The 25716-nt window shown below is 47.1% G+C and overlaps 1 protein-coding gene across 1 annotated transcript; it reads right to left on the minus strand.

The window, feature by feature from the left end:
* Positions 1-2285: 2285 nt before the first annotated feature.
* Positions 2286-6004, minus strand: LOC126037053 (ubiquitin carboxyl-terminal hydrolase 42-like). Its single transcript, XM_049797281.1, has 10 exons — positions 5989-6004; positions 5190-5390; positions 4630-4740; positions 4452-4554; positions 4239-4304; positions 4006-4078; positions 3376-3458; positions 3016-3127; positions 2609-2749; positions 2286-2390 (listed from the first exon to the last, which is right to left on the minus strand). Exons 1-10 carry the CDS (start codon positions 6002-6004, stop codon positions 2286-2288), a joined length of 1011 nt encoding a protein of 336 aa, XP_049653238.1.
* Between the last annotated feature and the right edge of the window lie 19712 nt (positions 6005-25716).

Below are 25716 nucleotides of genomic sequence, written 5' to 3' on the forward strand. Positions count from 1 at the left end.
TGGGAGGAGGGACAGGGTGGGCTGCTGGTGCCCTTTGTGCAGCTTGGTCCCTGCTGGGGGAAGTTTTGATGCTTCTGGATTCCTCTTCCTCTCCGGCACTGCAGCAGTCAGATGCCATGCTCCTCCCTCATCCAGGTCGACAATCTGCCCCTGTCACCATCTCAACACCCCGAGTGATTGCCTGATGTGCATCTCCGGGGTGCTGAAACCCTCCTCCTCCCTGCTGAGGGGTCACACTCGGTGGTGTCCACAAACTGGCTGCAGAGGTCAGAGCCCCGATGTGGGGATCTGCTCTGCTCTCTCGGCTGCAGCTGAGCGTGCTCCCGAGCGGCCCTGGGTGTGGGAGCCCGCTTGGAGCTGGCATTGGAGGACCCTGCGGCTGCATCGTCCCTTGGGGCTCGGTCATGACGTGGAGGATTTGCTGTCCGCCTCCCCTTCCTCCTCGCTGAGTGGTGGTAGTCTGTGGTCTCCAAAAACTGGCTGCGGAGAGCATAGCCCTGCCGCAGGGATCTGCTCTGCTTCTGCATCGTCAGGGTTTGCTCCTGAGCAGCACTGGGTGCAGCAGCCGACTGGGAGGTGCCGTTGGAGGGCCCTGGAGCAGCATCATCCCTGGGAGTGTGATCACGACTTGGAGGACTGGTTCTCCTCCTCCTCCTCCTCCTCCCTGTTGAGTAGTCGTAGTCTGTGGTGTCCACCAACCAGCTGCAGACATCTCTTCCCCACTGCGGGGATCTGCTCTGGGCCCTCTCCCTGGCACCGTTCCTCTGGCAGCGGGAAGAAGGGCTGAATCCGTGCTCCTCTTTGTTCCTGTCTTCTTGCAGAGGGGCAAACGGTGGAGAGTGGACCGGGCACACAGCTTTCCTTCTGGACACCAGCCTTAGGCAGCCGCAGAAGAAGCGATGCAAGCAGGAGCCCACGTAGGAGGCGATGCTGAGCCTGCCTGGCCAGCCTGCAGATGCCTCCCGTGCACCTGCCTGGGTTAGCTGGCTGGTGCTGGCTGGTGCAGAGGAGCTGCTGTCCTCTGGAGAGTCCTCCATGCCCACCGCCATGTCCTGCAAAGAGAGCTGTGCAAAGATCCTGCCCTTTCCTGCTGAAAGGACCTGAACCGTGGGGAAACCCCAGAAGCTGTGGGAGGGGACAGCTAAGGGCCTCCCAGAGGCTCTCCTGGGACAGCTAAGGGCCTCCCAAAGGCTCTCCTGGAGGGCTGCAAAGGCAGAAGGGCCAAAGGCGGACAAATGGGGTGGGTGGAGGTGGGATGCTTTGAGAGGGAGCAGCGGCTGTGAAGAAAGCGGCAGCGTGGGTGGGAGAAGAGAGCAATGCCAAGATCCCAGAAAGAAACCTGCCGTCCATCTGGTGCCCTGACCCACCCTAGGACTACTAGGAGGCAGACCCTCTGGTCCCACAGAATCCTCCTGCTTGCTGTCGGCCCCACATTGACTGAGGGAGGAACAGGCATATGCTGGTGCCAGTGAGGAAGGCACCCTTTCTCCCATTTTCAAATCAGAGCACCTGGAGAAAAAAAGAGTGATCTGCATTTAGGGCTGTTCTTGCAGCTTTCTCTGGGGTTCAGTCATTTTCTTGGAGCGGTTTCTACAACAGACAGAAGACGTAACCAAGACTACAAATGGGAAAATCGATTGGGGTCTAACCCACCAGGTCTGCCCCTGTCAGAGCAAGTCCTCGTCTTTATCATCCCTGCAGCCTCCATTTCATAGAATCATAGAATCATCGAATGGTGTGGGTTGGAAGGGACCTTAAAGATCATCTAGTTCCAAATCACCCCTGCCATGGGCAGGGACACCTTCCACTAGACGAGGTTGCTCAAAGCCCCATCCAACCTGGCCTTGAACACCTCCAGGGAGAGGGCATCCACAACCCCTCTGGGAAAACTCTCCCAGTGTTTCACCACCCTCACCGTAAAGAATTTCTTCCTAATATCTAATCTAAATCTTCCCTCTTTCACTTTAAAACTGTTACCCCTCGTCCTATCGCTACACTCCCTGATAGAGAGTCCCTCCCCATCTTGCCTGTAGGCCCCCTTTAACTACTCTTCTCTACATTAGCCAGCTTCAGACAGCAGACAAGTAGCACTTTACACCAGGGCAGCAGCCTGAAGCCCGGCAAGGGGAGATAAGGACTGACGTGGGGTAGTTCAGATTCAACAGCACTGAAGGAGGCAGGTAGTAATTGTCTCCTATGACAGAAAGAGAAACAGGCAGGAGGAGAAGAAAAATAGCAAAGCCAGGAAAAGGAAACGTATTCTGAACACATTTTAATACTTGTCATCACCTGACATAAAACAGTAAATAGGCTTGCTGCCTGAGAACTGTCTCGATGCCACAACCATCCACAGCCATGTCGTTCATCTTGTACCATAGTCCATTGCTGGCCTGCAAAGAAAGGCATCAGTCTCTGGAGATGAACCGCATGGATTCTCCACAAAAACACAGGCGGAAAACTACAGAACCAAGCGTATGCCGACACAAATCCAATCCAGCCCCTAAGGAGACCTTCTCCCCCCAACCCTTGGCCGCCAGTTACACTGCCAGGAAGGTTTGTCTTCCCCAGCACACATTTTTCCCCTGCTAGGAAGGAAGTTGCTCTTTACCTTTGTGTAGCACAAATAGTGTCCTTCACCACAGCTGTCACCATGATGCACCAGGACAGCATAGAAGGAGTAGAGGAGCACTTCTCCGGCTGTCTGGGACATGTATGGCTGAAGATCCAAGTACTCGGGATACCCCACAACCTACAGGGAGACCAGGAGGGCTCAGAAACGATCCTGAAGTACTACATGAAATAGCCTTCAACATGGCATGGTTTGGCTGGTGGGAAACTGTTCCCGGCCAAAACAGCTCTGTTGGAGCAGAGTACGTGCTTGTCTTCCCACTGGAACTCTCCTCTCCTCGGAAGGGAACACAAAAAACCCCGCAGGAACAGCTTGTGAAAGAGTGTACTGCTTTGGGAAATCTCCTGCTCCGGGAAGAGAAAATTGCCCTCCAGTGGCATACACACCTTGCTGATCTTCCTGCCGGTGCAATCTTCAAACCTTTTCAGACACACTGTGAGAACCTTGGGCGCGCAATGGACTGTAAACCCCTTGGAGGCAGCAACCATCTTGTCACACCTTGAAAGCAAGCACAGAGCCAAGAGCTGAAATACACCCAATTTTCCCCCAAGAAGACCAGACAAGCTTTCATGTCTCACACAGCCTTACGCTATTTTAAGGCTATTCAGTACCATAAGGCCATATTAAAAAAAAGCTGCGTCTCATTATCATGCATTAAGCCTATGTGAAACGAAGGCTTCTGCTCAATGACATGCAGCACCTTCCCACAGGATCTAGTACTACTAGGTCACTAGTAATCATCTTACTTGCTACATTTAAAGCAGTTTTCACCATCTAGCTGCTCCGGTTTCACAAAGTCCTCCAGAGCTGCAGTGACAGAAGAGGCTGCCTGGAGGAGTGAGAAAGGAGAGCAGTGAGCTGCGGGCAATGCCCTTGCCCCAACACTTACTAGGAGTTGACAAGAAGACCCAGGCAGCTGACGCTGAGGAGACGCACTTTGAGCCCGCAAGCAGTGTCCAGAAGGAGGCAGAAAGAGGGTATGATGCTGAACATTTCCCTCAGGGAACTGAAATCCTGAGGGATTCCCAGGGCTATCGGGAGCTACTTCCCTGTGGCACTGCAGGGTCATCAATAATGAAAACGATACAACCCATCAGCCTGGGAGCCAGATGGGGTGCTGAGGGAGGGCAAAAGGAAGAAGGATGAGAGTACGTCAGGGGTGCAGAGAGGATAATTCGTACTTATCCAGCTTAAAGCCAGCGCCTCCAAGGAGACCACTGCCATGGCCTCCCCAGAAGAACTCAGCCCATTCCACTTCCGACCCTCCACCAAGCATCTCTTGTGTTCGCAGTATACGTTTTTAAGTCGACCGCATGGATTCCGGAAAGCTACAGGGGCCTTGGGATGTCTTGAAGCACAGCTAGAGACCCTCTTACCTTTATATCCAAAGGGACACCCAGGAAAGCCTCGTAGGAATCGGAAACTGCTTTGCAGCTCAAGCACGTGACTGGAAGGCAAATCAAAATGCTCAGCGATAGGGGAAGTCACTGGCTGTGCCAGTTTCCGCCCTTCATACCTACTACGCCAGTCACACGATTGGCTGTTTATCACAGGCCAACAGAAGGGCACAGACAATTCCAAGTTGAGCAATAGTTGCGGAAAAGTAGCTCTGGATCTCAGAAAGCCCCCAAATATTTGATGGATGATGGTAGTTTCTTGAGAAGACGTGTCCAATCTGGAAATAAATGGTAAGGCAGAGGGTGATCTCCTCCAAGAGTCTTGCTTTGTCAGAAAGCCCTGGGCATAGGTTTTCCTTGGTGGGAGTACATCAAGGAGTCCAAAGGGCTCGGGAACATTGAAAAGGCAATTTGCTTGTGCTTACTCGCTGCTTCCACTCAGACAAGCTCTCTGCATGGCATCGACAGTATAGCGTAGGAACTCGTGGGCATCTTCCTGCCTGCCAAGCTGGAAATGTTCTCCTATTCCTAAGAAAGAAGAAGTTAGTAATTCTCTCCTACAAGAAGGGGAGAAAACCTGTAAAAGCACCTGAAATGACTTACGTGTGAGGACACTGATGACAGCGCTAGGCTGGATGGCACTGACCAAGGAATGCAGGACCTTGTTAACGTGCGCTTCCATTATGCACATCATGCAGAAGTCTTGCTGACGACCTGAAGAGGGAGAGAGGGAGGGAGGGAAGCAGGCTCCGCAGGTTAGCAAAATAGCCATAGCAATGGAAATCCTCATGGAGATCCTAAAGTTTTAAGAACAGTCTCCACTCCTCCCAAGGTGCCAACATCCCAAGAAGCTCGGGACATTTTAGTGCGTAGAAAACTTTCTTCAGAGGGATGCTTAACTGACAGAAGTTTTCTGCGCAATAAGCAAAGAGAGGTTGACTTGCAGGAATAGGGACCAAGACCCGGGGCTACAAAGAAGTGCCTATCTGAAGGTGAACACACCTAGATAAGACAAGCGGCTGCTAGGCCTGAGCGTTCAAAGAACAACTCTTCGTGGGGTTGACAAAGAAGGGCTGCTTTTCTCCTGAGTCAAATTCCAGATTCTGGGAATCCTGGGGAAGTGCCCCACAGATGTACAAGGAAATGTTCCTCAAAGTACTCACACGACTGGCTGTGCTCACGAGAGAGCAGGTAGTTGGCCAGAGGGGCTGTGTACGTCAGGCACTGCAGGACGGAGTTGACAAAGCACGTATTGCCCAGGTTGTGCAGTCCCGCTCCAGCTCTCTGTCTTTGCTGCCAATCCATGCAAATCTTCTCCAGGGGAAAGAGGATATTTTGTTGTGGAGCCATTTCCTTGGCAATGACTGCAGGGAAATGACATTTGAAAAGAGATGACACATTTTGTTGCACAAAAGCATTTTTAAAAGTCGAGTTCTGTACAGGAGCACTCAGGACAACCAGCTCTAACCTCCAACCCAGAAACACTGGGGGAAGCCTAATGCTGCCGTTGATACTTACTGGTCAAGAAACAGCTTTGGAAAATAGGCTGTTACCCTGTTTATTGTGCCAAAAGTCCAACAAGCCCACACTCCGATTTCTGTGCCCAGGGCTACCTTCCTTTCCCTCTCGAGACTTGAATTGGATTATCAGGTCAAGTCTCCCCTGTTCCTGATTGTAAATTGATGAAAACGAGCAAGTATCTAGCACAGAAGGTAACCCAACTGATGTCAGATCTTTCTACGAGCAAGGTCATCTTTCAAAGTCTTGTACTAGTGGCAGAGGAGTGACAGAGGAGCGTTTTCCTGTGTCTAATCGGAAGCACCTGGATAAGTCTGGCTGCTGTCAGGAAATGCCCCAGAATTCACTCTAGGCTGTCAGCACATTCAAGGATGGAGCACCAGCCACGTCCGTTGCCTTTGGGGATTCACAAAGCCCAAGCCTGCTGGCGAAGCCGTTACTTACGGGAGTCGTTCCCCATTGCGGCCATCACTCCTCTCAGGAACAGAGGGGAAAGCTTTGGATGACAAAGGAGGTCAGGACGTGCTCCAGAAAGAGAAGATCAGCACCAATCCCGTCTCCTGATCACAAAGAAATAATTGTAGCTCAACAAGATGCTTAAAAAAAAACCCCAAATGCAACCCACAGAACAGCATCCACCATCAACAGTGTTTCAGTGGCTCTTGTAACCGCTGTCGAGCTGCAGGCTGATGGCCCCACTGTCCTTGTCACAGGACTCCAGTTGACAGCAATTACCAAGGCCCTTTTGAAAGACTGCATTGTGTGTCATCTTCTCAGAAGAGGACCTGCTGCTTACCTGTGGCTAGCCTTAGCAGCAGAGCCCTCGGGCTCTCCAGCCCACACTTGCTCACCTTGGATGCAGGAGTGACCGGCTTTCGGCCGCTATTTTAACGTCTGCCTTTGCCGTGCTCCTTTTCTGTCTCCCTTCCTACCGCCTCAGTCAGGGCAGGCTTCTTGTCATTCTAGGCTGAGCCCAACACCTCAGACTACACTGCCACCCCCTACTTACCTATCCTAGGATATGGTAAGGAAATAGCAAACAGGAACTCTACCCATAGCCCATCTCTGGCCAGCCTATCAAGGTGTAATAGCTCAGCCTGCAGCTCAGAAGGCACAGACCAGCCTGTACTTTCATCCTGTATCTACCTACTCTATGATCTGTCCTGAAAGTCAAATCATAATTACCTTTAAAGAGGATGGAAGTTGAGAATTGAGCAGTAAATGATAACTGGCTGGAAAAATGTAGGCACGCAAGTAGCAAAGGAAGGAGCTGAGTTATCCCGAAGGCCAGCTCAGCCCAACTAGCTTTTGCTGGCCTGCTTTTCAGGATCCCAAGACCTGGCCAGGTGTGCTCACAAGCGCCGGGCAGGTGCCGCATCACTGCCCCTTTGTGACACGGGGCTGCACGGGGACATGTCCCCTTGAGGCCATCGAGCACCACGGTCGCCACAGCCCGGGCACCTCCTATAGCCGGCAGTCACTGGACCTCCGCACATGCTGCTGGCGCAGGGCTGTTTGTCTGCCGGCAGAGCTCCCACCTCTTCCTGCAGCTGCATGGGCTGGATGAATAAAAACCTGCCCAGGGCTGTAAGCGTGCCTGTTCACAGCTTTGGCTGGCATGCTCGGGTTGCTGCTGAGGGTGTCTTTTCCACTCTGCCCAGGTACAGGACTGTGTCTGTGATACTCGTGTGGTCTCTCACAGGTTCATTTCCAGAGAATTTGCTGTGCCCGCAAGATAGAGCCACAGGCTGACTCTGAACTAGCACTACCAAAGAAACACCTTCAGCAACTGTGCTGGGTTGACCTTGGCTGGCTGCCAGGCCCCCACCCAACTGCTCTCCCACCCTGGACCTCTGAAAAGTGTTTGTGGGTGCCTTTTTAGCATCAGGTTTAATTCCTTGACCTGCTCGCAGGGCAGTGAGTATTGCTCCTGCCCCGATCAGGCAGCTGGGTGTTATTCCTGCCCTGCTCGAGCTGGCTGGTTTGGCCCTTGCCCTGCCTGGCTCATCTAGTTTTCCCCAGTGCTGCTTGGGGCAGTTAGTTTCACTCCTGCTCAGCTCAGGGCAGGTAGTTTGCTCCTGCTCCACTTGGGGAGGCTTTCTTTTTTTTAATCCTCCACTTGGGGCATCCAGTTTGGCCACAGCCTTGTCCGGGTGTCTTGCTTTCACCGTGTCCCTCTCGGGAGAGCTGTTTTTCCCCCTCTCTTGTTTGGCAAGGCTCATTTTGCCCCTTCTCCACACAGGGTGCATTTACTCCAGCCCTGCTCAGGTGGCTCTTTATGCCTGTATTGGGTCTGGCTGAGATGGAGTTAATTCTCCCCATAGCAGTCCTCGTAGTGCTGTGCTTTGTATTGGTAGCTAGAAAAGTGTTGGTAACACACCAGTGTTTTGGCTACTGCTGAGCAGTGCTTGCACAGCATAAGGGCTGTCTTTCCAACACTTCCCCTTGCCCCCACTGGTGGGCTTTGGGTGGGCAAGATCCTGGGAGGGGACATAGCCAGGACAGCTGACCCAAACTGACCAAAGGGATTTTCCATGCCATATGACATCAGCTCAGCAATAAAAGCTAAGTAAAGGGAGATGGAAGGGGGGGCATTTGTTTTTTACGTTTGTCTTTGGGAGCAAGCGCTATGAGTAGTGAAGCCCTGCTTCCCAGGAAGGGACCAGACATCGCCTGCCGATGGGAAGTAGAGACTGAAATCTTTTGTTTTCCTTCATTTTCACGTGCAACCTTTGCTTTTGCTTTATTAAACTGTCCTTATCTTGACCCACAAGCCTTTTGTTATATTTTCTCTCCCCTTTCCACCAGAGGAGGGGGAGTGATAGAGTGGCTTTGGTGGGCACCTGGCATCCAGCCAGGGTGAACCCACCAGAACTGAATATCCAACAGTCGGGCTCGTTTCTCTCCACTGCCGTACTGTGGACTGTGGCTATGGCCAAATTATGGAATGAATAGGTATAATCCATATTCCACCACAGGCTTATAAGCAAGGCTACCATATTAAAACCTAGGCTTCCAAATCACTAGTAACAGGCAGAACAAACAGACAGAAATAGCGAAAATAACTATCCCTTGGATATAGAGGACTTTTGGAACGGCGGAGGAATGCACATAAGTCGACCCAATATGAGTGATAGAAGTGATTCAATTTTATTTGCACGGATAGCTCATATTTATACAGTTTGCGATAATTATTCCTACTAGTCCTAATATGATTGGTACATTGCTAATGTTTATTCATTACGAAAACACACCCACTTGTGGTTGGCAGCTACGCGTGTTCCGTAACTTTCTCATGGGAACTTCTTCAAAAGTTACTTATGAAGTTATGCCAAGGTCACACCGTCCCTGTCTTTCTCCTGATAACAGCGAGACCAGCTGTTGTTTTTCTCCTGATATCAGCAAGGCCAGCAGTCTTCGGCCAAGGCCTAGTCTTGCTGCTCAAACTGACATTCTTTCACACAGAACTCTGCTCTCACAACTTTTCTATAGACCCATGTCCTTTTTCATCAAGCCAATTCCCAACAATTCCCCCTTTTTCCTTTTGTGCGAGTAGAGCTTGGTGTGTCAGCTTTGAGACTCCTTTTATCATGCACCCATATGCAATTCTAACTATTACACAGATTAATATCAATATACCCAACCACCGTAAGGCTTCCTTAATCCATGCCATTAGCCATGGTGTTATCCCGCCGAATATTGATTGTAACACCCCATCAAACCAATTAATTTCTTGCTGGATCTTTTGTGTACGTTTCTTCAGCCAATCTATTTGTTTGTATATAGTTTGAGAATGATCACTTAAATTAAAGCAACGCATCCCATCAATATCTTTACACCCGTGTCCTCGTGCCAGCAATAGAAAATACCCAGACCATGAGGACTATGAGGAAAATGAACCATCCATACGGTCTTGTGCCATCTTGCTCCACGAACTCAGCCGAGCAATCGGTAGGTGCCAGCTTTCCGCAGGCGTCCCCACAGAGGCAACGATGGCCTCACCGTACACCAGCCCGATGCTCTTCGGAAAATCCCAGTATTTATACATTTGCAGAGGAATGGGTTTTAGCACACGTGGCCAGCGGGTGCCAAAAGTCCGCCTCGGTTGCAATCTATGACGCATGCGCTCGCTGGCCAGGCGCGCTGCACGAGTCATAGCCATCTTGTCTATTGGTTCATGGGCTTTACGATACAGTTGCGATGCACAGAGAATCTTGACCTGTTATGTTAGCCAAGGTGACCTATACATTAGTTTTCGGCTGAGGTAGTATTCATATTGCCACATCATCTATGATGCTCCAGATGATGATGGTCATGCAAATCGAACAGGAGTCCGTCGTGGGCCTGTATCTGTGGAAACACAATCAACCTTGTTCCCAGGTTATTAATGGAAATAGTCCTTACCCCTAATTTTGGCTTTAACTAACTTTTACATTTACCCCACACTGTCTTCCCGTAATCACACTATGTTTAATCAAATTATGCTTAACACACTTTTTACCTAAAGCAAGTTCTATATACAATAAGGCACGCTGTTCTAAAAACCTCTCTGAAGGACTCAGTGTCCGCTAGTAATACTCTATTAGTTAGAATCTGTCGGATCAGTGGCTTCAGCACCCGCCGGTGCCGTGCCAGTTGCCATTGGGACAAGTCCAGCATCAGTGCGAAGGCATGGCTTGACCCACTTAGCCGGGATCTCCCAGTAAGTTTTACTTCTGCTGATCCGCACCATTTCCCGTATTCTGGGTCCTTATACATTACCATGATTCCTGTACTTTGTTGCGTCCTTTCTGCCTGTAAAAGAACATGATGCACTACCGTTGGTGGGTCTTTGTGATCACCTGTCAATCTAAGATAATTTAGCACAAATAAGGCTTTGGCCAATCGTTCCTCTGGGAGTAAGCCCTGGGTTCCCCCTTTTTGTTTTTGCAGCATGTTCTTTTAGGGTTTAGTTGGCCCATTCAACAATAGCCTGTCCTGTGGGAAGATGTGGAATACCGGTACCGTGGTGAATTCCCCACAAATTACAAAATCGAGCAAATCATGTAGAACCATAGGCTGGGCCGTTGTCCGTCTTAATTTCTTTAGGCACACCCAGTACTGCAAAAGAAGTGTGAAGATGTCATTCACTATGTAAGGCCTTTTCTCCAGTTCGTGCCGTGGCCCACATGGCAGCAGGATAGGTATCAATACACACGTGCACAGAACGCTTTGCACCAAACCACGTGACATGGGTGACGTCCATTTGCCACAACTGCAATGGCAAAAGACCTCGTCGGTTAACCCCACGGCCCAAGCCCAGCCCTTCCTTTTGACAATCGGGGCATGCTTTAACGATACCTTGGGCGTCAGTAAGTGGTAAGTCAAATTGCTTTGTTAACATCCTAGCGGGTTGGTGCAAGAACGCATATGATTGAGATCTATAATTAACAAATCCCATTCTTCTGGAAGCATAACTGGAGACGGCAAACCTGGCTGCAGGGCTCCCATACTGTCCATCACCGCATTCACAGCTCTGAGATCATGTAACAGTCTCCATTTCCCACTTTTCTTGGGAATGGTAAATATTGATGTATTCCATGGACTAGTAGAAGGGACAACATGTCCCGCTCTCAATTGGTCTTCAACTAACCCTTGTATTTTTAGCAACCTTTCAGAATTTAGCAGCTACTGATCAATCCAAACAGGCTCATCTGTTTTCCAGCTAATGTTCAGAATCAGCTACCCCTCAGTGACCACTCCTAAAAAGGATGCGTCACTAACATTGCCTTCATTTGGCTCAATAAATCATGGCCTACGAGGCCAAACAATTCAGTTGGGGTAGTCATGACATACGGACACGTCGTAATGTGTTCACCATCGGGGAACACAAATGTAATCGGTAGCTGACTTACTAAGGTGGCTTGTGTGCCCCCTATCCCTGCAATACCAAAGTTTGGATTGATTGATGGCCATGATGGAGACCAAATGCATCGTAAAATAATCGTAACATCAGCTCCTGTATTGATTGTCATCGGTTTCTTGACGACAACTCCATCGGGCCCTTCCAATTGCACTACCTTTTCTGGTTTACCTCTTGTTGTGTCCATGGCAAAGTATACCTGCGGTTTCCCTGTGGAGCCAAATCCACCATCTCCACGTTGTACTTCACCTGGGTTCGGAACACACGACCTGAATGGAACTAATTGTGCTATTCTGGTACCTTTAGGAATAGAAACAGGAGGGATTAAAACATGAATCATAATTTTCACAGTCCCACAATAATCTGCATCAATAAGCCCTGGGAGCACCAGAATTCCTTCTAGAGCTGTTGAAGATTGCCCCATTAAAAATGCACTAAGTCCAAACCCCAATGGTCCCTTTATGTTGACTGCGGTTTCCATATCCACTCCGGAGCTTCCTGCGGTGGCAGATCTGGTGGTTGCGAGGCTGCCTGAGGGCTGGCAGCTCAAGCCCCTTGCATTCGTGTCGTCGCGCGAGGGGCCTTCGCGGTCGGTGTAGAGTTTCCCTTCTTCCTGTATTCTTGGTGGTATGGTTATCTTTCTTACACTTGTTGCAGCACTTACTGTTAACAGTACCTGTACATTTGCTCCTAATGTGTCCACGTTTGCCACAGTTAGAACACTTGACCAAGGGTGTCTTACTGGCCTCGTGTTTCTTTGTAGCTCCTTGGAGAGCTGTGGCAGCATAGGCTACTTTCTGTGAGTCCACTGATCGATCCATGTATTCTATCATATCAACGACGTCTGCATTTTTCGGCAAATTACACAATGCTTTGCGTGTCTTTTCAGTAGCATTTTCAAAAGCGAGTATTTTGAACATGTTTTCTTTCATGCCCTCGTTCATGTCAGGGTGGTCATAAATTGTATTCTCCTGTTTCACCTGGGTAAAAGCATGGCTGTACATATTGTCTGGTACGGTAAGAAAAGCTTGATATGCCAAGATCTGTGATAGATGATGAACCTCAGTGATACATTGTAACTGAGCGTTCCCTGATGCGAAGGGTCCAGTACCCATCGGCATCTGCGTGGTTACTCCCCATAGGGGATCTGTTTGTTGTTGTGATGTTGCTTGTTCCCTATCACAGAGCTTCTCCCACTGCCAGAAAAACACTAACATTTGGGCGGGTGTCAAAGTCAACTGTGCTAGCTGTTTAATATCTTGAGGTATCAGCGTATCAGCAGAAAAAATGAATTGCAGTATTTGGTGAGTTAACGCAGATTTGATTCCGTACTGACTCACAGCATTCCTTAATTTCTTAATGACCTTCCAGTCAAACGCCTCCCATTTTTTCTGTCCATTTGATGCAATAACTGGGAATGCTTGGAGCATAGTCCCTTCTATAATGGCATCTTTTATTACACCCCCCCAATATCTCTGCCTTTCTTCTGCAGCGGCTATTACAAGCGGCTATTACAGGCGGCTCCGCGTCTATCACGGGTGCAGTTGGTTTCCCCGTCTCTTTTCTGCATTTCCTTTAACAATTCTAACATTGTCTCTTTTTGTTCTATTATTAGAGTAGCCAAGTCCTTGTTTGCATTATTTGAATCAGGGTATATGCTAGGTATAATTTGTTCATGTTGAACGGTGGTATCTGAGGGCTGTTTTTTCGTAGGCAGATTTTTACTCACTCCCTGATTCTGTAGGGTTTCCTTTAATCGTACGGTTAGGGAGGCTTAGGAACTGTCGGATGGCTGATTAATATCGGCAGTCCCAGGGAGTGGAGCAGAAGTCAAGGGCACAAGAGCAGGCGAACAAGCTCCAAAAAGTCTCTCTCGCTGCATTATGTTTTTCTCCCCGCTTTTCCCTTTCGCTTGTGGTTGGAGAGAGAGAGCAGCAAAAGCAGACGCAGACGCTTTACGATCTGCTTTCATTTCTTACAGAGTTGTCTTAATCAATTTCCATAGAGTTGCAAGACCTTTAACTTCTTTAGACCCGTCACTGATTTTATCCCATAGGGAGGTTCCGATAGCATTCCAGGTACTAAGCTCAAAAGCTGTACCCATACTAATTGAAAGGTTTCTGTCCTTGCTTCATTAGTTTTTTAGCTGATTTATCATCATCAATTACCATATCCCATAATACGTCTCCTAATCTATGCCATTCACTCTCCTCAGATAATAAATCCGGATTCTTAAAGCATCCCTTAACGCGACCCAGCGCGACTAACCCCGAAATTTGCTTAACGCAATTTACTCCCCGCTTTTCTAAAAAGCACTGTAATACTTTTAGGGCTACCTCTTGATCCATTGCCGCCCGGCTTCTTGATACTCCTGGGTGCTACCTTGATTAAGGCACCTCGGTTAAAAAGTCTTTGCAGCCTTTTTCCAGTAGCCCTCACTGACGGCGAACCCCTTTTGGACGGTCCAGGCACGAGAGTTAACACACCAACCAAGACGATCAGCGTTCGGTTAATCTTTTGCCCCCCGGTCGCTGCTACCGGTGCTTCTCAGTGTCCGTCGCTCCAATTCCCCTTTCTTCGACCCCACGTTGGGTGCCATTTGTTGGAGCGGCGGAGGAATGCACATAAGTCGACCCAATATGAGTGATAGAAGTGATTCAACTTTATTTGCACGGATAGCTCATATTTATACAGTTTGCGATAATTATGCCTACTAGTCCTAATATGATTGGTACATTGCTAATGTTTATTCATTACAAAAACACACCCACTTGTGGTTGGCAGCTACGCGTGTTCAGTAACTTTCTAATGAGAACTTCTTCAAAAGTTACTTGTGAAGTTATGCCAAGGTAACACCGTCCTGTCTTTCTCCTGATAACAGGGAGACCAGCTGTTGTTTTTCTCCTGATATCAGTAAAGCCAGCTATTTTCAGCCAAGGCCTAGTCTTGCTGCTCAAACTGACATTCTTTCACACAGAACACTGCTCGCAGAAATTTCCACAGGCCCATGTCCTTTTTCAGCAAGCCACTTCCCAACACAAAGCCTCTTTTTTTATAATCCGGACATGCATTTTTAGGGACCAGGCCGCCTCTGGAGGGTCCAAGCCCTCATTTGGGGGTGTCCACAGTTGCAGGGTTTGTTCTTTTAGGACCAAAGATGCATTTCAAGGGCTCAGAACATCATTTTTAAGTCCTAACACCTGATTTGGAAGCCCCAAATTCGCTTTATAGAGTCCCAATGTAAATTTCTAGGGTCCAGAGCCTCATTTTTACTTTCCAAAGTCTTACTCTTGTCTTACAAAGCCTCATTTTAGGCTCCAAACCCCTCAGATTAGGGCCCCAAGGCTCACTGTTAGATTGCATAGTCTCATTTCAGGCTCCAAAGCCTCTTTTTTTAGCATCCAGACATGCATTTTTAGGGTCCGAGCTGCCTCTGGAGCGTCCAAGCCCTCATTTGGGGGTGTGCACAGTTTCAGGGTCTGTTCTTTAAGGTCGAAAGATGCATTTCAAGGGCTCAGAGCATCATGTTTAAGCCCTAAAACCTGATTTGGAAGACCCAAAGCCACTTTATAGAGTTTAAATCTAAACTTCTAGTGTCCAGAGCCTCATTTTTACTTTCCAAAGTCTTACTCTTGTCTTACAAAGCCTCATTTTACGCTCCAAACCCCACAGTTTAGGGCCCCAAGGCTCACTGTTAGTTTGCATAGTCTCATTTCAGGGTCCAAAGCCTCTTTTTTTAGCATCCAGACAGGCATCCTTAAGGTCCAAACCGCCTCTGGAGGGTCCAAGCCCTCATTTGGGGGTGTCCACATTTCCAGGGTTTGTTCTTTTGGGACCAAATATGCATTTCAAGGGCCCAGAGCATCATTTTTAAGCCCTAAAACCTAATTTGGAAGCCCCAAAGCCACTTTATAGAGTCCCAATGTAAATTTCTAGGGTCCAGAGCCTCATTTGTACTTTCCAAAGTCTTACTCTTCTCTTACAATGCCTCATTTTAGGCTCCAAACCCTACTGTTTTACGGCCAAAGGCTCACTGGTAGTTGTCCTAGTATCATTTCAGGGTCCAAAGCGTCTTTTTTTAGCATCCAGACAGGCATCCTTAGGGTCTGAGCCAGCTCTGGAGGGTCCAAGCCCTCATTTGGGGGTGTCCAAACTTCCAGGGTTCACACTTTTAAGGACCAAAGATGCATTTCAAGGGCTCAGAGCATCATTTTTAAGCCCTAAAACCTCATTTGGAAGCCCCAAAGCCACTTTATAGAGTTTAAATCTAATTTTCTAGGGTCCAGAGCCTCATTTTTACTTTCCAAAATCTTACTCTTGTCTTACAAAGCCTCATTTTAGGCTCCAAACCCCACAGTTTAGGGCCTTAAAGGCTCATTGTTAGTTTGCAGTGTCTCATTTCAGGCTCCAAAGCCTCTTTTTTTAACATCCAGACATGCATTTTTAGGTTCCATGCCGCCTCTGCAGCATCCAAGCCCTCATTTGGGGGTGTCCAAAGTTCCAGGGGTCACACTTTCAAGGTCCAAAGATGCATTTCAAGGGGTCAGAGCATCATTTTTAAGTCCTAACACCTGATTTGAAAGCCCCAAATCCACTTTATAGATTTCAAACCTAAATTTCTAGGGTCCAGAGCCTCATTTTTACTTTCCAAAGTCTTACTCTTCTCTTACAAAGCCTCATTTTAGGCTCCAAATCCCACAGTTTTACGGCAAAGGCTCACTGTTAGTTTGCAGTGTCTCATTTCAGGCTCCACAGCCTCTTTTTTTAGCATCCAGACATGCATTTTTAGGGTCCGAGCCGCCTCTGGAGGGTCCAACCCCTCATTTGGCGGTGTCTAAGGTTCCAGGGTTTGTTCTTTTAGGACCAAAGATGCATTTCAAGGGCTCAGAGCATCATTTTTAAGCCCTAAAACCTGATTTGCAAGCCCCAAAGCCACTTTATACAGTCCCAATGTAAATTTCTAGGGTCCAGAGCCTCATTTTTACTTTCCAAAGTCTTACTCTTGTCTTACAAAGCCTCATTTTAGGCTCCAAACCCCACCGATTTACGGCCAAACGCTCACTGTTAGTTTGCAGTGTCTAATTTCAGGGTCCAAAGCCTCTTTTTTTAGAATCCAGACAGCATGCTTAGGGTCTGAGCCAGCTCTGGAGGGTCCAAGCCCTCATTTGGGGGTGTCCACATTTCCAGGGTTTGTTCTTTAAGACCAAAGATGCATTTCAAGGGCTCAGAGCATCATTTTTAAGCCCTAAAACCTGATTTGCAAGCCCCAAAGCCACTTTATAGAGTCCCAATGTAAATTTCTAGGGTCCAGAGCCTCATTTTTTCTTTCCAAAGTCTTACTCTTGTCTTACAAAGCCTCATTTTAGGCTCCAAACCCCACCGTTTTACGGCCAAAGGCTCACTGTTAGTTTGCATAGTCTCATTTCAGGGTCCAAGCCTCTTTTTTTTAGCATACAGACAGGTATACTAATGGTCTGAGAAACCTCTGGAAGAACCAAGCCCTCATTTGGGAGTGTCCAAACTTCCAGGGTTCACACTTTCAAGGTCCAAAGATGCAATTCAAGGGCTCAGAGCATCATTTTTAAGCCCTAAAACCTGATTTGCAAGCCCCAAAGCCACTTTATAGAGTCCCAATGTAAATTTCTAGGGTCCAGAGCCTCATTTGTACTTTCCAAAGTCTTACTCTTCTCTTACAATGCCTCATTTTAGGCTCCAAACCCCTCAGATTAGGGCCCCAAGGCTCAAAGTTAGTTTTCATAGTCTCATTTCAGGGTCCAAAGCCTCTTTTTTTAGCATCCAGACAGACGTCCTTAAGGTCCAAGCCGCCTCTGGAGGGTCCAAGCCCTCATTTGGGGGAGTCCAAAGTTCCAGGGTTCACACTTTCAAGGTCCAAAGATGCAATTCAAGGGCTCAGAGCATCATTTTTAAGCCCTAAAACCTGAGTTGGAAGAACCAAAGCTGCTACATATAGTTCAAATCTAAATTTCTAGGGTCCAGAGCCTCATTTTTACTTTCCAGAGTCTTACTCTTGTCTTACAAAGCCTCATTTTAGGCTCCAAACCCCACAGTTTTACGGCTAAAGGCTCATTGTTAGTTTGCATAGTCTCATTTCAGGCTCCAAAGCCTCTTTTTTTAGCATCCAGACAGGCATCCTTAGGGTCCAATCCACCTCTGGATGGTCCAGTCCCTCATTTGGGGGTGTCCAAAGTTCCAGGGGTCACACTTTCAAGGTCCAAAAATGCATTTCAAGGGCTCAGAGCATCATTTTTAAGTCCTAACACCTGATTTGGAAGCCCCAAATCCACTTTATAGATTTCAAACCTAAATTTCTAGGGTCCAGAGCCTCATTTTTACTTTCCAAAGTCTTACTCTTCTCTTACAAAGCCTCATTTTAGGCTCCAAACCCAACAGTTTAGGGCTCCAAGGCTCACTGTTAGTTTGCAGTGTCTCATTTCAGGCTCCACAGCCTCTTTTTTTAGCATCCAGACAGGCATCCTTAGGGTCTGAGCCAGCTCTGGAGGGTCCAAGCCCTCATTTGGGGGTGTCCAAAGTTCCAGGGTTTGTTCTTTTAGGACCAAAGATGCATTTCAAGGGCTCAGAGCATCATTTTTAAGCCCTAAAACCTGATTTGCAAGCCCCAAAGCCACTTTATAGAGTCCCAATGTAAATTTCTAGTGTCGAGAGCCTCATTTGTACTTTCCAAAGTCTTACTCTTGTCTTACAAAGCCTCATTTTAGGCTCCAAACCCCACCGATTTACGGCCAAACGCTCACTGTTAGTTTGCAGTGTCTAATTTCAGGGTCCAAAGCCTCTTTTTTTAGAATCCAGACAGCATGCTTAGGGTCTGAGCCAGCTCTGGAGGGTCCAAGCCCTCATTTGGGGGTGTCCAAAGTTCCAGGGTTTGTTCTTTTAGGACCAAAGATGCATTTCAAGGGCTCAGAGCATCATTTTTAAGCCCTAAAACCTGATTTGCAAGCCCCAAAGCCACTTTATAGAGTCCCAATGTAAATTTCTAGGGTCCAGAGCCTCATTTTTACATTCCAAAGTCTTACTCTTGTCTTACAAAGCCTCATTTTAGGCTCCAAACCCCACCGTTTTACGGCCAAAGGCTCACTGTTAGTTTGCATAGTCTCATTTCAGGGTCCAAGCCTCTTTTTTTTAGCATACAGACAGGTATACTAAGGGTCTGAGAAACCTCTGGAAGAACCAAGCCCTCATTTGGGGGTGTCCAAACTTCCAGGGTTCACACTTTCAAGGTCCAAAGATGCAATTCAAGGGCTCAGAGCATCATTTTTAAGCCCTAAAACCTGATTTGCAAGCCCCAAAGCCACTTTATAGAGTCCCAATGTAAATTTCTAGGGTCCAGAGCCTCATTTCTACTTTCCAAAGTCTTACTCTTGTCTTACAAAGCCTCATTTTAGGCTCCAAACCCCTCAGATTAGGGCCCCAAGGCTCAAAGTTAGTTTTCATAATCTCATTTCAGGGTCCAAAGCCTCTATTTTTAGCATCCAGACATGCATTTTTAGGGTCCGAGCCGCCTCTGGAGGGTCCAAGCCCTCATTTGGGGGTGTCCAAACTTCCAGGGGTCACACTTTCAAGGTCCAAAGATGCATTTCAAGGGCTCAGAGCATCATTTTTAAGTCCTAACACCTGATTTGGAAGCCCCAAATCCACTTTATAGATTTCAAACCTAAATTTCTAGGGTCCAGAGCCTCATTTTTACTTTCCAAAGTCTTACTCTTCTCTTACAAAGCCTCATTTTAGGCTCCAAACCCAACAGTTTAGGGCTCCAAGGCTCACTGTTAGTTTGCAGTGTCTCATTTCAGGCTCCACAGCCTCTTTTTTTAGCATCCAGACAGGCATCCTTAGGGTCTGAGCCAGCTCTGGAGGGTCCAAGCCCTCATTTGGGGGTGTCCAAAGTTCCAGGGTTTGTTCTTTTAGGACCAAAGATGCATTTCAAGGGCTCAGAGCATCATTTTTAAGCCCTAAAACCTGATTTGCAAGCCCCAAATCCACTTTATAGAGTCCCAATGTAAATTTCTAGGGTCCAGAGCCTCATTTTTTCTTTCCAAAGTCTTACTCTTGTCTTACAATGCCTCATTTTAGGCTCCAAACCCCACCGTTTTACGGCCAAAGGCTCACTGTTAGTTTGCATAGTCTCATTTCAGGGTCCAAGCCTCTTTTTTTTAGCATACAGACAGGTATACTAATGGTCTGAGAAACCTCTGGAAGAACCAAGCCCTCATTTGGGAGTGTCCAAACTTCCAGGGTTCACACTTTCAAGGTCCAAAGATGCAATTCAAGGGCTCAGAGCATCATTTTTAAGCCCTAAAACCTGATTTGCAAGCCCCAAAGCCACTTTATAGAGTCCCAATGTAAATTTCTAGGGTCCAGAGCCTCATTTGTACTTTCCAAAGTCTTACTCTTCTCTTACAATGCCTCATTTTAGGCTCCAAACCCCTCAGATTAGGGCCCCAAGGCTCAAAGTTAGTTTTCATAGTCTCATTTCAGGATCCAAAGCCTCTTTTTTTAGCATCCAGACAGACATCCTTAAGGTACAAGCCGCCTCTGGAGGGTAAAAGCCCTCATTTGGGGGAGTCCAAAGTTCCAGGGTTCACACTTTGAAGGTCCAAAGATGCAATTCAAGGGCTCAGAGCATCATTTTTAAGCCCTAAAACCTGATTTGGAAGACCCAAAGCCACTTCATAGAGTCCCAATGTAAATTTCTAGGGTCCAGAGCCTCATTTCTACTTTCCAAAGTCTTACTCTTGTCTTACAAAGCCTCATTTTAGGCTCCAAACCCCTGAGATTATGGCCCCAAGGGTCAAAGTTAGTTTTCATAGTCTCATTTCAGGCTCCAAATCCTCTTTTTTTAGCATCCAGACATGCATTTTTAGGTTCCATGCCGCCTCTGGAGGGTCCAAGCCCTCATTTGGGGGTGTCCAAAGTTCCAGGGGTCACACTTTCAAGGTCCAAAGATGCATTTCAAGGGCTCAGAGCATCATTTTTAAGTCCTAACACCTGATTTGGAAGCCCCAAATCCACTTTATAGATTTCAAACCTAAATTTCTAGGGTCCAGAGCCTCATTTTTACTTTCCAAAGTCTTACTCTTCTCTTACAAAGCCTCATTTTAGGCTCCAAACCCAACAGTTTAGGGCTCCAAGGCTCACTGTTAGTTTGCAGTGTCTCATTTCAGGCTCCACAGCCTCTTTTTTTAGCATCCAGACAGGCATCCTTAGGGTCTGAGCCAGCTCTGGAGGGTCCAAGCCCTCATTTGGGGGTGTCCAAAGTTCCAGGGTTTGTTCTTTTAGGACCAAAGATGCATTTCAAGGGCTCAGAGCATCATTTTTAAGCCCTAAAACCTGATTTGCAAGCCCCAAAGCCACTTTATAGAGTCCCAATGTAAATTTCTAGGGTCCAGAGCCTCATTTGTACTTTCCAAAGTCTTACTCTTGTCTTACAAAGCCTCATTTTAGGCTCCAAACCCCACCGATTTACGGCCAAACGCTCACTGTTAGTTTGCAGTGTCTAATTTCAGGGTCCAAAGCCTCTTTTTTTAGAATCCAGACAGCATGCTTAGGGTCTGAGCCAGCTCTGGAGGGTCCAAGCCCTCATTTGGGGGTGTCCAAAGTTCCAGGGTTTGTTCTTTTAGGACCAAAGATGCATTTCAAGGGCTCAGAGCATCATTTTTAAGCCCTAAAACCTGATTTGCAAGCCCCAAAGCCACTTTATAGAGTCCCAATGTAAATTTCTAGGGTCCAGAGCCTCATTTTTACATTCCAAAGTCTTACTCTTGTCTTACAAAGCCTCATTTTAGGCTCCAAACCCCACCGTTTTACAGCCAAAGGCTCACTGTTAGTTTGCATAGTCTCATTTCAGGGTCCAAGCCTCTTTTTTTAGCATACAGACAGGTATACTAAGGGTCTGAGAAACCTCTGGAAGAACCAAGCCCTCATTTGGGGGTGTCCAAACTTCCAGGGTTCACACTTTCAAGGTCCAAAGATGCAATTCAAGGGCTCAGAGCATCATTTTTAAGCCCTAAAACCTGATTTGCAAGCCCCAAAGCCACTTTATAGAGTCCCAATGTAAATTTCTAGGGTCCAGAGCCTCATTTGTACTTTCTAAAGTCTTACTCTTGTCTTACAAAGCCTCATTTTAGGCTCCAAACCCCTCAGATTAGGGCCCCAAGGCTCAAAGTTAGTTTTCATAGTCTCATTTCAGGGTCCAAAGCCTCTTTTTGTAGCATCCAGACATGCATTTTTAGGGTCCGAGCCGCCTCTGGAGGGTCCAAGCCCTCATTTGGGGGTGTCCAAAGTTCCAGGGTTCACACTTTCAAGGTCCAAAGATGCAATTCAAGGGCTCAGAGTATCATTTTTAAGCCCTAAAACCTGATTTGGAAGACCCAAAGCCACTTTATAGAGTCCCAATGTAAATTTCTAGGGTCCAGAGCCTCATTTGTACTTTCTAAAGTCTAACTCTTGTCTTACAAAGCCTCATTTTAGGCTCCAAACCCCTCAGATTAGGGCCCCAAGGCTCAAAGTTAGTTTTCATAGTCTCATTTCAGGGTCCAAAGCCTCTTTTTTTAGCATCCAGACAGGCATTTTTAGGGTCCAAGCCGCCTCTGGAGGGTCCAAGCCCTCATTTGGGGGTGTCCAAAGTTCAAGGTTTCATACTTTCAAGGTCCAAAGATGCATTTCAAGGACTCAGAGCATCATTTTTAAGCCCTAAAACCTGATTTGGAAGCCCCAAATTCGCTTTTTAGAGTTCAAATCTAAATTTCTAGTGTCCAGAGCCTCATTTTTACTTTCCAAAGTCTTACTCTTGTCTTACAAAGCCTCATTTTAGGCTCCAAACCCCTCAGTTTAGGGCCCCAAGGCTCACTGTTAGTTTTCCTAGTCTCATTTCAGGGTCCAAAGCCTCTTTTTTTATAATCCAGACATGCATTTTTAGGGTCCGAGCCGCCTCTGGAGGGTCCAAGCCCTCATTTGGGGGTGTCCACATTTCCAGGGTTTGTGCTTTTAGGACCAAATATGCATTTCAAGGGCCTAGAGCATCATTTTTAAGCCCTAAAACCTGATTTGGAAGCCCCAAATCCACTTTATAGAGTCCCAATGTAAATTTCTAATGTCCAGAGCCTCATTTTTACTTTCCAAAGTCTTACTCTTGTCTTACAAAGCCTCATTTTAGGCTCCAAACCCCACCGTTTTACATCCAAAGGCTCACTGTTAGTTTGCATAGTCTCATTTCAGGGTCCAAGCCTCTTTTTTTAGCATCCAGACAGGCATCCTTAGGGTCTGAGCCAGCTCTGGAGGGTCCAAGCCCTCATTTGGGGGTGTCCAAAGTTCCAGGGTTCACACTTTCAAGGTCCAAAGATGCATTTCAAGGGCTCAGAGCATCATTTTTAAGCCCTAAAACCTGAGTTGGAAGAACCAAAGCTGCTACATATAGTTCAAATCTAAATTTCTAGGGTCCAGAGCCTCATTTTTACTTTCCAGAGTCTTACTCTTGTCTTACAATGCCTCATTTCAGGCTCCAAACCCCACCGTTTTACATCCAAAGGCTCACTGTTAGTTTGCATAGTCTCATTTCAGGCTCCAAAGCCTCATTTTTTAGCATCCAGACAAGCATCCTTAGGGACCGAGCCACCTCTGGAGGGTCCAAGCCCTCATTTGGGGGTGTCCAAGGTTCCAGGGTTCACACTTTCAAGGTCCAAAGATGCATTTCAAGGGCCCAGAGCATCATTTTTAAGCCCTAAAACCTGAGTTGGAAGAACCAAAGCTGCTACATATAGTTCAAATCTAAATTTCTAGGGTCCAGAGCCTCATTTTTACTTTCCAGAGTCTTACTCTTGTCTTACAAAGCCTCATTTTAGGCTCCAAACCCCACAGTTTTACGGCTAAAGGCTCACTGTTAGTTTGCATAGTCTCATTTCAGGCTCCAAAGCCTCATTTTTTAGCATCCAGACAGGCATCCTTAGGGACCGAGCCACCTCTGGAGGGTCCAAGCCCTCATTTCGGGGTGTCCAAAGTTCCAGGGTTCACACTTTCAAGGTCCAAAGATGCATTTCAAGGGCCCAGAGCATCATTTTTAAGCCCTAAAACCTGATTTGCAAGCCCCAAAGCCAATTTATAGTCCAACTCTGAATTTCTAGGGTCCAGAGCCTCATTTCTACTTTCCAAAGTCTTACTCTTGTCTTACAATGCCTCATTTTAGGCTCCAATATCTCAGTTTAGGGCCTTAAAGGCTCACTGTTAATTTGCAGTGTCTCATTTCAGGCTCCAAAACCTCTTTTTTTAGCATCCAGACAGGTATACGAAGGGTCCCAGCCACCTCTGGAGGGTCCAACCCCTCATTTGGGGGTGTCCAAAGTTCCAGGGTTTGTGCTTTTAAGATTCAAATATGCATTTCAAGGGCCTAGAGCATCATTTTTAAGGCCTAAAATCTGATTTGGAAGCCCCAAAGCCACTTTATAGAGTCCCAATGTAAATTTCTAGGGTCCAGAGCCTCATTTTTACTTTCCAAAGTCTTACTCTTGTCTTACAATGCCTCATTTTAGGCTCCAAGCCCCACCGTTTTACATCCAGAGGCTCACTGTTAGTTTTCCTACTCTCATTTCAGGGTCCAAGCCTCTTTTTTTAGCATCCAGACAGGCTTCCTTTAGGTCTGAGCCAGCTTTGGAGGGTCCAAGCCCACATTTGGGGGTGTCCAAACTTCCAGGGTTCACACTTTCAAGGTCCAAAGATGCATTTCAAGGGCTCAGAGCATCATTTTTAAGCCCTAAAACCTGAGTTGGAAGAACCAAAGCTGCTACATATAGTTCAAATCTAAATTTCTAGGGTCCAGAGCCTCATTTTTACTTTCCAGAGTCTTACTCTTGTCTTACAAAGCCTCATTTTAGGCTCCATACCCCACCGTTTTACGGCCAAAGGCTCACTGTTAGTTTGCAGTGTCTCATTTCAGGCTCCAAAGCCTCTTTTATAAGCATGCAGACATGCATTTTTAGGGTCCGAGCCGCCTCTGGAGGGTCCAAGCCCTCATTTGGGGGTGTCCAACGTTCTAGGGTTCACACTTTCAAGGTCCAAAGATGCATTTCAAGGGCCCAGAGCATCATTTTTAAGCCCTAAAACCTGAGTTGGAAGAACCAAAGCTGCTACATATAGTTCAAATCTAAATTTCTAGGGTCCAGAGCCTCATTTTTACTTTCCAGAGTCTTACTCTTGTCTTACAACGCCTCATTTTAGGCTCCAAACCCCACCGTTTTACATCCAAAGGCTCACTGTTAGTTTGCATAGTCTCATTTCAGGGTCCAAAGCCTCTTTTTTTAGCATCCAAACAGGCATTTTTAGGGTCCGAGCCGCCTCTGGAGGGTCCAAGCCCTCATTTGGGGGTGTCCAAAGTTCAAGGTTTCACACTTTCAAGGTCCAAAGATGCATTTCAAGGACTCAGAGCATCATTTTTAAGCCCTAAAACCTGATTTGGAAGACCCAAATTCGCTTTTTAGAGTTCAAATCTAAATTTCTAGTGTCCAGAGCCTCATTTTTACTTTCCAAAGTCTTACTCTTGTCTTACAAAGCCTCATTTTAGGCTCCAAACCCCTCAGTTTAGGGCCCCAAGGCTCACTGTTAGTTTTCCTAGTCTCATTTCAGGGTCCAAAGCCTCTTTTTTTATAATCCAGACATGCATTTTTAGGGTCCGAGCCGCCTCTGGAGGGTCCAAGCCCTCATTTGGGGGTGTCCACATTTCCAGGGTTTGTGCTTTTAGGACCAAATATGCATTTCAAGGGCCTAGAGCATCATTTTTAAGCCCTAAAACCTGATTTGGAAGCCCCAAATCCACTTTATAGAGTCCCAATGTAAATTTCTAATGTCCAGAGCCTCATTTTTACTTTCCAAAGTCTTACTCTTGTCTTACAATGCCTCATTTTAGGCTCCAACCCCCACCGTTTTACATCCAAAGGCTCACTGTTAGTTTGCATAGTCTCATTTCAGGGTCCAAGCCTCTTTTTTTAGCATCCAGACAGGCATCCTTAGGGTCTGAGCCAGCTCTGGAGGGTCCAAGCCCTCATTTGGGGGTGTCCAAAGTTCCAGGGTTCACACTTTCAAGGTCCAAAGATGCATTTCAAGGGCTCAGAGCATCATTTTTAAGCCCTAAAACCTGAGTTGGAAGAACCAAAGCTGCTACATATAGTTCAAATCTAAATTTCTAGGGTCCAGAGCCTCATTTTTACTTTCCAGAGTCTTACTCTTGTCTTACAATGCCTCATTTTAGG

The sequence above is a fragment of the Accipiter gentilis genome, unplaced genomic scaffold (assembly GCF_929443795.1).
Source record: "Accipiter gentilis unplaced genomic scaffold, bAccGen1.1, whole genome shotgun sequence".
Classification (NCBI taxonomy): Eukaryota; Metazoa; Chordata; class Aves; order Accipitriformes; family Accipitridae; genus Astur; species Astur gentilis.

Bases quoted from the DNA above. Each gene is read 5' to 3' on its own strand.
- LOC126037053 (XM_049797281.1), bottom strand. The intron at 3,128-3,375 runs GTAAGATGATTA...CTTGCTTTCAAG, and splicing joins AACTGCTTTAAATGTAGCAA to GTGTGACAAGATGGTTGCTG. The intron at 2,750-3,015 runs GTGTGTATGCCA...GTCTCCCTGTAG, and splicing joins CCGGCAGGAAGATCAGCAAG to GTTGTGGGGTATCCCGAGTA.